Genomic DNA, 13,369 nt, shown 5'->3' on the forward strand with positions numbered 1-13,369 from the left:
CTCGGGAGTCTAACCGGAAATATTCAGTACAGTGCGTAGACGAAGGATTCTATCTGTGAACGACCAAGAGGACACTCTGAGCGCGTAGCTGTTATAGACAACCGTTATCTAAGGATTGTAAATAATGATGAGATACATATGCTTGAATTAGTCAAGAATGATACAACGGATCTAAGAAATCGGATTTAAAAAGGCACCCATCGGTCGCAATCAAGTTGCGCTGTCGCTACAACTTGCCTATTCTGACTCAGAGCGAGCGAGTCCAACCAACAGTGTCTATACTGTATACAGCAACCGTGTAAGGCGCATAGCTTTCAGCAGGATTCGCACTTACACCTTTAGATCTCTCTCCTCCCAACTTATTCTCTCGTTGCTCTCCTCGGCAATAATTAAAGATATTAAAATGAGAAGCTCTTATTTAGATGATCTTGCGGCGCCTTTTGAGGCCGACCGGCTTATCGAAATTCGCACGTCCGGAATGAAGCGAATGCCAGGCTTGGCCGTCATGTCTGGCATTGACAAGGAGCTTCGCACTGTCTCGATGAAAGTCGACAAGCTGGGACTGGAAGGGGATTGGCACGATCTTACATTTCACGGCGGTCTGGACAAGGCAATTCTCGGATGTGGGTATTTCTCAATGACTGCTGTGAACTACAGACCAAACTAATGACCGTCCTTGCTTTTATTAGACTGCTCTTCGCATTATCCATCCTGGCAGGAATCTTATCCCGAACGTGTCGACAAATTTGTCCCAGGAGGCTTCGGAGAGAACTTTGTCACAGCGCACATGAACGAGCGAAATGTTTGCATAGGAGACGTTATATCTGTTGGTCCTGAAGTGGTCCTCCAGGTATCCCTTCCGCGGCAACCGTGTTTCAAACTCAACCACCGCTTCTCATTGAAGAATTTCGCCCCTGAAACTTACAAGACTAGCCGTACTGGATGGTACTATCGGGTCCTTCGTGAGGGCAACGTTAGTACTGGCGATGAGCTGAAGCTGGTTGAGAGGAAATGGCCGGAGTGGACAATTGAGCGCGTGCAGGAATATCTACACCGCGTAACTGACAATGATGAGATGAATGAGAAGCTGGCAGAGGTGGAGGCTCTGGGCAACGAGGCCCGCGGTCAATTCAAGAAGCGCGTGGCCAAGGCACAAAAGCGGAAGCAGCAGAAGAAAGAAGAACCCTGGGAGACTTACAAAGTGGTCAGCCGGAAGATGGAGACGCCAAGGACCGTTTGGCTGGCCATTGAGGCTCCTGCTAAGCCCCAGTCTGACGGCTTTCCATCGGCGGCGCATGCCAAACTGAGGCTTCCCAACGGACTTGTGAGGACGTATTCCGTCGTGTCAAATAGCGGCAAGAAAACCGATTCGGCAAGAAGACTGGAATTTGGTATCGCTCTCGACGAAAACAGCCGAGGCGGCTCGCGTTATATCCACGAGTCTATCAAAGTCGGAGACAGCATTGAAGTGGGTGGTGTGACGAGCGATGTCAACGGACCAGTCAGTGCAGCAAGCAACCACGTTTTTATAGCGGGAGGGATTGGAATCACAGCCTTTTTGGAACTCATGAAGATGTATGACTCTATTAACTGGAGCTTTCAACTTCACTATGCGGTGCGGTCCTCGGATGATGTCCCTTTTCGAGAGCAACTGGAGTCGTACGGGGAGAGAGTCATCATATATGACAAGTCGAAAGACCAGCGGATGGATATCAAGAACATCATGAAGACCATGCCCTGGAACAGCTTCCTGTACGTCTGCGGACCCAACCGTATGATGGAAGCGGCCAAAGCTGCCGCCGAAGAGGCTTCCATCCCTCCCCAAGAGATACACTTTGAGGCCTTTTCCGCCGACACAACCGGAGATCCTTTCGAGGTGGAAGTTGTGAATAGGAAGAACAAGGTTGTCAAAGTTGGTGAAGAGGAGAGCCTCTTGGAGGTCCTTCAGCGCGAATTTGGAGATATTCCTTCGAGCTGTGAGGTGGGTAATTGCGGTACCTGTAAGGTTACTCTCAAGAGCGGAGAGGTGATTCATCGAGGTTCGGCACTCATGCCGGATGAGAAGGAATCTTGCATGTTGACGTGTGTGAGCCGTGGTGTTGGAAGGATTGCAATTGAAGTTTAGGTGTCCCGAGGGTGTCTTCGTGTATGGTGTTACCGCATATACAGTCTGCCAATTGAATTAAATTTATTTTCCACCTCGAGTGTAATACCTCGAATATCGAATCTTCCAAGCATATTGCAGCTTCATATCCTACTTGCACAAACCACAAACCCAGCCAAAAGATTCAACATCCGGGGCGGCTGAAGGGATCATCATGCAATTATTTCAATCATAAATCATCAAACGGCGAGATGGCCGAGTTGGTTATGGCGTCAGGTTAAGGCTACCTTAACAGCAATTCCTGGTGGAGCAATCCGCGTGGGTTCGAGTCCCACTCTCGTCATTTTTTGATGTTTTCGAATATCATTTTTTGCCGATAAGGCATCACGGGCTTTGCTCTTTTGAAAAGAGTCATGAGGAGTTTCTTCTTATGTTGATCGTTGTTTTTTTGCGCTGCATTGCTGTCTTTCTTGTTCAGATGGGAGAGCCAATCCTTTCTACACAGAGCGTCGGATTGACCCACCCATATCGATACGGACTGTGGGGCCAATTTTTTCTCTGGACTTCAAGAGTGTCGAGCTGCTAAACAAAACTTCGTCCTGTTGCTACACGCAAAGCCGAATCTGTTTTCATAAACACGCACACATCTCCTTCAGGGGCCATAATCGCCTCAAAATGGTTCCCGTAGATGCGGCCGGCGATCAATTCGCCATTCTTCCTATCCAGATGCCCCCAGTGCCTTCATTCCACGAGACTGCTCTCCACGAAGTGCGGATACGAAGAAATGCACCCAAAATTCCTACGGCGAATGATTCTCGCAGTCTTTTTTTGAAGAACATTCCTGCAGACAGCACAGAGCCCCATTTTAGGGCCGTTTTTACCGCGCTCGTCGGTGCTGGACGATTCGAGACGATAACATTTGAAGGAGAGGACAAGGCTGCGGTTGCCATTGACCCTGCCAGAGCAGTCAAGGCTGCTGCGCTTGCGCGCAAGCGGAAGAGAAGTGATGTGGAAGAAGAAGAAAAAGCGGAAGAAGAAGCTGCACAGCTACCGGAAATTTGGACGCGCCGACTTTACCGAAGCAGCAGTACCGCGATTGTGTTGCTCGCTGATGAAAAGAGTGTGCAACTCGTCCTGAAAGCGATTACAAAGCTCCAGAAGACCAAAAAGTATCCTGTATGGGGACAGCACTTGTCAGGCGATGTTCCACCGCTGGGAGCTCCTTGGGTGTCTTCTCATCTGCGTCTTAGCCGTGCCGATAAGGCCGAGATACAAAAAGCCACACATGCATTCTTCAATGTTTTCAATAGGAAGGAGAAGGAAGCTGCTGAAATCAGCAAGCGACTACGCAACGAACCTGACGAAGATGGCTTCGTTACTGTTACTCGCGGTGGAAAGGGTACTCCTGCAAACCAATTCGAAGCCGAGGAGGCCAGACGAAAGATGATCGAAAAGGCGACCAAGAAGAAGTCGGAAATGAAAGACTTTTACCGATTCCAGCTGCGAGAACGACGGAAGCAAGAGCAGGCGGAACTGCTGAAGCGTTTCGAGGAAGACAAGAAGAAGGTCAATGCCATGCGGGAAAAAAGAGGAAAATTCAAGCCCGAAACATGATGTGGATGAGCATGTTACACATTGTCCGTGTAGTGAAGTAAGTCGAACTTTCATTGTTCACTTTTCTTTACACCCAAGCATGATGACGCACGCGGGGCCATCGAGAGGCTGGAATGGGCTTGGGTTTACCTGAGCCCTGCTCGGCTAATGTCGACAAAAACCGCGTAAAACAATCTTCTCAAACTTTTCTGAAGCTTGAAATATAATCAATGGTGCTTTTATATGACGATTGAGGATGAGAAATGGTATTAATGCCATGCACAGGAACAATCGAGTTTTCAGTCTGATGAGGGCGTTGAACAAGCGAAGAGAAAACGAAGCATACGTGGAGCATATCACCTGTTGGAATCACGGAATTTCACCAAATATTGCATCGGATGTATCTATTCTATCTTGATGATCGCCATTAAACTCACTTACAAGTTGAGAGTTGCGGGCTGCTCATGCAGCAGCAAAGCTCATCATGAGGATATCGCGCCGCGGAAGCGTAGGTGGATAATGATACCCCCAATGTATATAAATAATAAGGAACATTTTGGATATCCTCAGATCGACTATGGCGTTCAAAAAGTTGCCCAGCATATAGAAATATTTGAAAGCACAAGCAATACATGAAGGTTCACTGTACATTGCTAAGGCGGGGCTGGTAAAATGGTCATGGGTATTCTACAGTGCACTTGAATTGAGACCCTTGAATCATTTGGTTTACCGGTCGCTGCTCTTCCAAATATAAGAAGTAAAAGTAAAAGAGAGAACATCCAATCAGAAGCAATGAAGTCGTCTTGATGGTAGAATTCTTGTCTGGAGACTTGGTTCGCAGATAGTGTTGCTGAGTCAGCCAATCACTCGCGGCAACTTGGGCATTGTTTACTTTCTCCGCCTGGCAACCAAAACTTCCGATAACAAGAGGAGCTATTCTGGAGCACATCATCGAGTGTTTGTGTCCACAACAGCTTTGGACAAGAAGCATGACACTGCAAAGCTGGAGATAAGATCGATATACACACATATTTTCTAATCATCTCTGTTTTGCCTCTCCGCTGTGGCGCACCATGATTGATACGGACAATCTTCGAACCGCCTCGCTTTACATCAACAATCAGCTGCTTTCGAGAGGTCTGATCAGAGATGGCCATGACATTAATTTTGCAGACTTTGGAGAGAGGGGACTCGGAAGCCCTCGCAATGCAAGCCGCGTCATCAGCCTGTTGAACGATCTGATCCTTCGAAGAGATGTAAGCTTTGCAGTATTTCTTTTTCCTTGCGCAGACATTGGCTGACCCCTCCTCAGCGCGACGCAGAGCAGCGCGAATCCTTCTCGGCAACGGTTATCAATCTTCGAGCAGAGAACTTGAAAAACACAAACGACATTGCCCGATTAAAAGAGAAATGTGCCGAGGCACAGCGAAAGAGCGACATCGCAGCGACGTCCGAGGCGAAACTTCAGACGCAGCTCAAGTCGGCCGAAGCTGTCGTGAAAGGACTTAAGGACGAACTAGCAAAGACAAAAGGGTTGGTGGCTCAGGTGCGAGCATCATGCGCAACAGAGATACGGCGGCGCGATCGCCAAATCGAGACTCTCAAGAAGCAGGTTGGCGAGGCTGGCCGTGTCAGAGGGACAAGGTCTGGCTCTGGAATCGTGTCAATTACTGTAACGGGAGAGGTGAACAATGAAGAGAAGAAATCACCATTGGGTGGCGGAAACCTTGAGGACAAGGATTACTCTTTGCGCAGCGAGACGAATACTTTTCTGGCGAGTCTGGCACAGAACCTGAGTGAGGAGAATGAAGTCCTCTTGGGAGTAGTGCGGCAAGCGAAGGACCAATTGCAAGAAATGAGTGGATGGAGCGGTGAGGGAAAGGAGGGCTCTGAAGTGGTCAAGCCTCAAGGCTGGGAAGAGATTGCATCAGAGCTGGGTGCTGTGATGAACCACATGAGAAACATCTTGACGAACCCATCGTTTGTACCAATCGAAGAGGTCGTGATGCGAGAGCAACAGATCGACCAACTCAAGGAGGCCGTGATCAAAATGGAGAGCCGATGGGAAGATACTGTTCAACTGATGGATGGTTGGCGGAAGAGAATGGCGACAAGCGGCAAGCCCATTGGAGAGGAGGATATCATGATGGGGTTGCATTTGAGCCCGGTTCGTGTCTCTGGTGTCGAGGAAACGAGATATGCTCGCGAGTCTGTCCTACCAGCCGTTGAAGAGGAGGAAGAGCCCGAGGAAGATTTATATGGATATACTGATGACGAGTTCAGTGGCTTCTCTGGCGACGGCAATAACGGCGAAGAAGAAAACGGGGATGATGATAACAACAATGACGATAACGGCGACGACGACGATGTGGTAGCTATGGAATGTGACACTGAAGAGCCGAATGGCCACAGAACAGAGACAGAAGAGGCCGCAATGGTAACCGACGATATGGGGCAATCTATGGAGTTGGAGTCGCAATCTGAGCAGTCTCAGACGGGCCCTCTTAAGAATTCTTCCTCGGCTGGCAACCGTGGTCCTCAGCAGAACACACTCCGGCAGAAGCTTACTTACACTGCCTCCGCCGCAAGGGGGCCACAACAGCCAGCTGCAACGGCCAATACCGACGCCGCCAAGCAGACAGTTGATCGGGCTACCGGATCTCTTGCTGCTCAACGGCAGCTGCCTGTTCCCCCGAAGGCTACCAAACCCGCGGAGGAAACCCGTATGGGCTCTACGACATCTCTGGACGAAGTTCTACTGGGGAACAATGAAAAGGAGGCTAGCAAGAGAGAGGACAGCCGTTCCGAAGAGCATGCTCCTTCGAGAAGCGGACTCGCCGTTGTTACTGCTTCAAGAACGGGACATCTACGCTCAATACCACGCCGTGTGCCCGTTCGTTTACCACATCCGCGACTACATGGCGCGAGGCCTCAACCTCCATCTCCATCTAAGACTGCCATTGCTGCCAAGCTCGCCGCTGCAGAAAAACAGGCTGATGCTGCCCGCGCCCGCGCAAAGCTCAGGGCTCTCCACAATACGGAAGGTGTCCAACAGCCTACCGTGATCTCTGCCGAAGGATCGTCGAGGCCGGCGGCGACGAGAACGGGCGCTCCAGCGGTTAATGGCGCAAGGGGCTTGAGTCCGGCAAAGAGAGAAGTTGCGCAGCCAGAAGCACAGCAGCCGGAGAAGCGCAAGAGGGACAGAAGGGTGGCCAAGGTTACGTCGAGGCGGAGGAGCACACTTAGTCCTTTTGAGCTGCAGAGTTTGATATCTGGCAATGTTGAGTGAGTGGCTGGTGAGAGTGTGATGACGTGACGATGTGATGATACTGCGGCAATCTTTGGCATTTGGATAGTGGCGTTTTATTGATGCTGTCTAGAGTTGAGAGGAGCATTGCCATCGGCGTTTTTATGGATGTTTGAGCACGGTATATACAGTACTGGTAGCTACGGACTATATGAATATGACAACCCCCTGATTTAATATTATATGTTATATTGCTCTAGTCATTAAAGATATGATTCCCTCAAACTTTACCAGTCGAAGAGAAGAAGCAATGCTCGATGCTAAAAGAAGAAAATCAATCTTGGTAGTACATCTGACTGCTCTTGTTTCCATCCCAAGCTTGTCCCAGATCCATAAGTTTCGTAACCACCGCCTCCCCCTCAGCTGAGCTTGGAGACACATTGATGAGCGAAATGCCATATTGAAGAATACCCATCAAATCATTCAAGACCACTACCCCTTCGGCTTGACGGGTGAGAACAAGCATGTGCCGCTCACTCCAATTTGCATCGTTGAGGACAGGGTCTTCAGGGGTAATGTTGTCAATAGCGATGATGGAGGGCTCAGGGGTAGCAGATATGTTCATTCTCGGGTCCACGTCCATGGAATCTCGCGGCCAGGGATCTTTTGGCGAGAACGGTGCTAGTTTACCGTGGCTTGGGCTGGATCCAAGTGTAGCAGCCGCCCATAACGTCAAGATTGCTCTATATACGGCTGTCGACCACCACCAAGGTCGCGTATCGTCGTTGATGGCGCGTAAATATCGGAGCGCTTGGCCGCAGTGGAAAATGGCGTCTTGGCGGTTGAAGATGCTTCTTTCGTTTTGGAGAGACTGCTGCCAGAAGCTGATGCTGAGACTCTCTCGGTTGGCGAGCCGCTCGATGTCGGCGAAGTTGGCTACGAGGTTGAGACATGTGAAATGATACAAGATCAAGGCTGGCGTAGTATCTTGAGTGTGGAGATTTTCGTTGTGGGATTCCATTGCTAGATTGTGCCACTCTTGGAGGAGTCTCTGCGTTTCTAGTAGAGTGGAATTTGCTGCGTCGGATAAGATTGGAGAATAGCTATGCTTTGCCCAAGAAAGTAGACTCTGCGAGTGGTGAACCAAAGCTTGCAGTGGGTGAAGAAGAAGCTGGAGATGCCGTGGTGGTACTATTTTTGACAGGGTCCCTTGAAGGAAGTCTTTAAATAATTGATTCAAGGTAGGACGAAACTCAAAGTCGAGTGCTTCTTCTGTTTTAATGTCGGCATATAGACCGTCTAGAAGATATAAATCGCTAGTTTGCGAGAGGTTTTTCGTGTCCCATGGAAGCTTGGGATCGGGGAGAGGCTGTTCCAAGTCGCATGCGGAAATGGTCTGCTCAGTATCGTGAAAGAGGCTCAGCTCGTGATCCAATTTGACCCAGTGATATAATAATCTACGTAAATGGTTAACATCTGTCACCCAAGTTGCCATAAAGACATACCTATCGCGAGCTGAGTATCGGCTCTTCGCCTTTGGTTGTTGATGCAACTGCATCGATTCGCCCACCGCAAAGTGGCTATCAAATAGTCCCTTCTGTCTAAGCTTCTTTATCCAATTCTTTGCACAGGATAAATTTGGAACTTCTTCTGAATGCGGTAGGTTGGGAGCGCTGCAGATGTCGAGCCCGGATTTTTGACCGCTCCGTAAGAAGCTAGAAGTGTCTTCACGGGCATCTGGCGAATGGACCAGACTAGCATAATCTTTTATTTTCGGTAAGTATGATACTTCGAATAGAGGATTCGAGCTATTGTGGTCGTTGAGTAGGGTGTTTGGATAGTATCGATGGCCTTTCGGTATCCTCATCGAGATGTCGTTGTTGAGGAGGTCAAGGTTGGTAGAAAACTCGGAAAAGATAGGAATGGGCGAGTTTTGCTTGTTCTCAAAGGCATTCCGGTTATCTGAATAAGATGGGCTGCCACCCAATGATGGAGCAGCGACAGAGTAGCCAGATAATGGCGAAAGGGGGTTGAGGATATCCCAGAGACTATCATCCTGTTGATCTGCATCTCCACGTATGCGCTGTGAGGAATCTTGAGCAGTGTTTTCAGGATAGTGGCCTACATCAAAGGAAAAGGAAGTCTTTTGAAATGGCTGTGACCCAAAGCAGAAGCCGGCTAACTGACTCTTTGTCGACGAGGATGTCGCTTGTGCTGCCCGGATCGCAGCCTTGGATGCTCGCCGGGCATATCTGGCGGTGCATTGTAGGTTCTTATCGATACATCTCGAGCAAGGGATCTTCTTGTCGCAGCCAGTCTTTGCGCTTGCGCAGTTTTGACAGGCGATGAGTGTGCGTCCAGAGATATAGGGGCTGGCGGCAGTTCCAGATGAGGGCTCGGTATAGTCTCCCGGTCTGTGAAGCGTCATAGTGTAACTTTGCATCCGGAGTTTTGAATCAGAGGAAACGAGTTATAGGTCAAGAAATATGAGTGAACACGAAAGATGGCAACTCATTTAGCGGTCAGGATATCCTCGCAAGGGGATAAGAGTCTTCTGAAAAGCACCGCTGTGGCTCACCAATTTCATAGTTAGGAACGATTCTGCGAAGTATGGCTATAGATAGAATTCAAAGAGGTCTAAAGTGGCTAATTAGTCTTTGTCGGTAATGGAACAAAGCACCAGGCCTGAAAGAAAGCCTGGTTTGCAACAACCTCTTTGTTCCTCCTTGTTTGTGTTGCTCGTCAGCAGTGCCGAGAGCAGCTAAGAGAGTTTATGTTAACCGATTCAAGAAGGTGTCGCGAAGAAGCCACTTCTGTATACGACAGCTGAGAAAAGAAGGATGATTCTTGTGGACAATGAAGTTTAGTTGTGTTGCGCGTACGTCTCTAGTATAGGCTCGTCCGTATTGCGTGAAGGGGACTAATGACTGGCTAAAGGAAGCTCGGTGTGTATGATTTAATCGACGTGAAACCGCCATACGGCATGATCTCTACAGGAAGGTACAGTTTTGAAACGGTTGTTGACATCTGGTAGATGATGATAAACACGCTTTCAGAGAATGAGCACAGGTGCCCAGTCCGACACTGGAGAAAGAAGCGGCTACGGTATTAGATTTGCGGTGTGTAAGGGAGACCCTTATATCTCTGGGTAGCTATTTGGCGACTTGCTGCAGCTGTTGACTTCGTTCGTTGGCAAACAGAATCGGACATTGACGACGAGCCTTTTCATGATAAGGGGAAAGGCTAGGCACCACTAAAAAGATAACATAGAACAGGGGCAAGTCTTTTTGAAGGTGACAGATTCCCTGCAGCCGGTCGAGGTAAGAAAATTGAACGGACACCAATGGTTTTGCCTAGGTATTCCGTTCTGTATTGGTCGTATATCAATTCAAAAAGAGGCAATCTCAACTGTACAGCCAGGACTGGCGTTGGCCCAGAAGTTGAGAGTTTCAAACATGATCAGGATGCTGATTCACGGTAGCATCCCGTATTTGTAATGAACCCATTCGATTTCGCCATCATACACTTGCTTATGAATGAGCAGAAGTCAACCATGCTGGATTTTGATACTCTGTACAATCTTGACTTGTGTGAGGCAAGCTGCATCTGATGTGCAAACTATGCACTCCTATGCAAGCCAGGCTGGCCAAGTGTTGGTGTCTGGGAGCCTTCTTCTGTTAGTGCTGTGATCTCTGAAGAAAGTATACGAGTGGTTATTTTAGGCTTCCATGATTGTCTCACATATAATATCCCGTATAGCTAGGCGGCCACGACTGTGAAACTGTGCGACCGTTGATATACGTGTTCTGGCTGACGTGTGGTTTGAAGGCAAACCTGAATCCACAAGACTAAGCATGTTGTTGACCCAGCAGCTAGCCGATCTCTGGGGTGTCGTCTTCGTCGAATCTTCTGCGGTCTGCGTTCGTCTGGCTTTGGACAGCGTAATGTGGCAGCGTTTTGGGATGCGACTTAAATACAGCATTGCTGCCCATCTGGTTGTTTCACAGATTGCATAGATTGGGCAGTTTGAAAATTCAGCCTAGTTTGTATTTATATTTGCGCCTCGATAACCTCAAGACGGATAACCGTGATGAGTCGAAAGACGGATGGACAGTTGCTGTGCATTATTCCAGATTGCTCGGCGTGAAGTCCAGTCCTTGACTCTCAAAGATGCAAGGATGTAGAATTAGGATATCTGCAGTCTGGAATACGCCGGCAACGCGTCACTGGATATAAATCCTTGATGGAAGTGGAGGGCCTTGAAGATCTTGAAGCGGTGCGACTTATGCCCCTCTGAACTTGACGAGGGGGTTGAATGTTGAATGGCTCGACGATTCAAGATCCGACTTCTAGCTTCGTGTGAGAGCCCATGATTCTTAGATGACCAATTGTTAGCATAGAGAAATCATGAAAATAATGGATTTATTACATGACTTGTGGTACGCTGCGTTGCGTTGAAATTGGGAGTGGCAGATGATTAGACTCTGTGCTTCACCCTCAGCTCTCGCTCGCATCTTGTAAGTGAAGCGGTATTTGGGCCACGACGGATCGCGCCGAATGCAACCAATCCTTGAATGAAGAGGGGAAGAATATACAACAGTGTGAAAATTAGAGAGCGAAGAATGGATGACTGTAGCTCTGAAGCACTCGGGCGTCTTGGGAGGTAAGAGTGGGAATCCGAATGGGAAGTAGAAGGATCCCTCCATACAATTTGTTGAGAAGGTAGAGTACCATCAGCCTGTACCTATACGCAAGCGCCAGTGCCCTGTTGCGCCATTGCTCAGGCTATTGCTACAGCGCCTTATTTAGTGGACGGGAACGATTACGCAGCTGATAAGCCGCTAGTTAGTTAGTACAGGCGAGATAAGCGAACAGCTTACTGGCCAAGCTGCTACCTTAGCTTGGTTGTATATCAGCGTCTCACCTTTTGGACAACTCACCACATGCATTGCCCATAACATCTACAAACTCGCCCGTGGGACGAAGCAGCGCAGCCTCGTCGCATCATGAAGCTCGTCATTGCCGTTCCAGCAATTGCAGCCCTTGTGCTGAGGGCTTGGAAGAAGAAGTCTCTGACCCCCGCAGGTCTGGTAGCTGCTACGGTCACAGCTATTGCGCACGCCTATCACCCGTGGAATCTTCCTTTTGTCCTCCTGGTTGTCTTCTTTTTGGCTGGCACGCGAGTCACTCATGTGAGTCAATGAGATCGATATAGTGGTCATGGCTGCGGCAAGAGGTGCTAACGATGGAACCAGGTCAAGGAAAATGTCAAGGCCTCGCTCACAATGAGTGCAAAGGGAACCTCAGGCGGCGAGGGTCCTCGAACGCATGTTCAAGGTAAGCAGATGAATTCCGCAAATGTCTGTGCATCTAGTTGCCGGGATGACGTTAATTTTTTGCCCAAGTCTTTGCCAATTCGCTTGTGGCATCCATCTTGTCCGTGCTCCACGCCAACCAGCTCTACGCTCGAGCTGCTGCCCTCAAGACTCCAGGTGCTCCGGAACCGAATGGATCAATGTGCTACTCATGGGGAGGCGATCTCTTCATCGTTGGTATTATTGCCAACTACGCTGCAGTTGCTGCCGACACGTTCAGTTCGGAGCTGGGCATCCTGTCTAAGAGCGAACCCCGCCTCATCACGTCGCTTACGCTGCGAAAGGTGCCCCGCGGCACAAATGGCGGGGTGACGTTATTGGGTTTGGGAGCTGGACTTTTAGGATCCCTTACAATTGTCACGTCTTCTATGCTATTCTTGCCAGTCTGCAACGAATTAACCGTTTCGAAGCGCGGAGGTGGTGACCCCTGGACGGCAGACAACAGGCGGCTATTTATGGGTTTCCTGGTCTTGTGGGGTACCCTCGGCAGCGTCTTGGACAGCTTTCTCGGAGCCATCTTCCAACGTTCCGTGAAGGATGTGCGGACCGGAAAGATTGTTGAAGGTGATGGTGGCTCCCGAGTGCTGGTCTCTAGCGAAGCCGAGGGCTCAGATAAGCGGGCTGATATCAAGGCTTCATTGAAACACGCAGGGGGTGCGAGTGAATCAGCTGTTGATGAGTCGAGTGAAGCCACCGACAAGTTCGACCCCAAGAACAAACATCGGAAACCTAGCTTTGGTGACGAGCAGCCCTCTCGTGTAGTCGAGAATGGCTGGGACTTGCTCGACAACAATGATGTTAACTTTCTCATGGCCGTAACCATGAGCGTTAGCGGAATGGCGGTAGCCAGCTGGTACTGGGGGCTTCCTTGGCAGAGCCTTCTTACCCCGTGAGGTAAGCAAGGTGGAAAGGGTTGACCATACAAATTGGCGATGCGTCTTGTGTTTCCTCTAATACTGAGCACATGGCACTGGGTGTAGTATCAAAATGTGTGTAGCACTGGCGAAGACCAGCCAGATGAGGGTTTTCACAACCTAATACATTTGTTAG

At 49.2% G+C, this 13,369-nt stretch overlaps 5 protein-coding genes across 5 annotated transcripts; 4 read left to right on the plus strand and 1 right to left on the minus strand.

Moving 5' to 3' along the window:
- Nucleotides 1–403: 403 nt before the first annotated feature.
- T069G_05268 (MOSC domain-containing protein) lies at nt 404–2,125 on the plus strand (the record flags this gene model as incomplete). Its single annotated transcript, XM_056172478.1, has 2 exons — nt 404–623; nt 690–2,125. 2 exons carry the CDS (start codon nt 404–406, stop codon nt 2,123–2,125), a joined length of 1,656 nt encoding a protein of 551 aa, XP_056029336.1.
- Nucleotides 2,126–2,779: 654 nt separating this feature from the next.
- Nucleotides 2,780–3,718, plus strand: T069G_05269 (ribosomal RNA-processing protein 7 (RRP7) domain-containing protein; the record flags this gene model as incomplete). The annotated part of the gene is made up of 1 exon (XM_056172479.1): nt 2,780–3,718. The coding sequence occupies one exon, from the start codon at nt 2,780–2,782 to the stop codon at nt 3,716–3,718; it is 939 nt and encodes a 312-aa protein (XP_056029337.1).
- A 1,052-nt stretch (nt 3,719–4,770) lies between these two features.
- Nucleotides 4,771–6,986, plus strand: T069G_05270 (afadin- and alpha -actinin-Binding domain-containing protein; the record flags this gene model as incomplete). Its single annotated transcript, XM_056172480.1, has 3 exons — nt 4,771–4,953; nt 5,010–5,369; nt 5,430–6,986. 3 exons carry the CDS (start codon nt 4,771–4,773, stop codon nt 6,984–6,986), a joined length of 2,100 nt encoding a protein of 699 aa, XP_056029338.1.
- A 292-nt stretch (nt 6,987–7,278) lies between these two features.
- On the minus strand, nt 7,279–9,372 carry T069G_05271 (fungal zn(2)-Cys(6) binuclear cluster domain-containing protein; the record flags this gene model as incomplete). Its single annotated transcript, XM_056172481.1, has 2 exons — nt 7,279–8,401; nt 8,450–9,372. The coding sequence occupies 2 exons, from the start codon at nt 9,370–9,372 to the stop codon at nt 7,279–7,281; spliced, it is 2,046 nt and encodes a 681-aa protein (XP_056029339.1).
- A 2,578-nt stretch (nt 9,373–11,950) lies between these two features.
- On the plus strand, nt 11,951–13,212 carry T069G_05272 (integral membrane protein DUF92 domain-containing protein; the record flags this gene model as incomplete). Its single annotated transcript, XM_056172482.1, has 3 exons — nt 11,951–12,136; nt 12,200–12,281; nt 12,350–13,212. 3 exons carry the CDS (start codon nt 11,951–11,953, stop codon nt 13,210–13,212), a joined length of 1,131 nt encoding a protein of 376 aa, XP_056029340.1.
- Between the last annotated feature and the right edge of the window lie 157 nt (nt 13,213–13,369).

The sequence above is a fragment of the Trichoderma breve genome, chromosome 3 (genome assembly GCF_028502605.1).
Source record: "Trichoderma breve strain T069 chromosome 3, whole genome shotgun sequence".
Taxonomy (NCBI): Eukaryota; Fungi; Ascomycota; class Sordariomycetes; order Hypocreales; family Hypocreaceae; genus Trichoderma; species Trichoderma breve.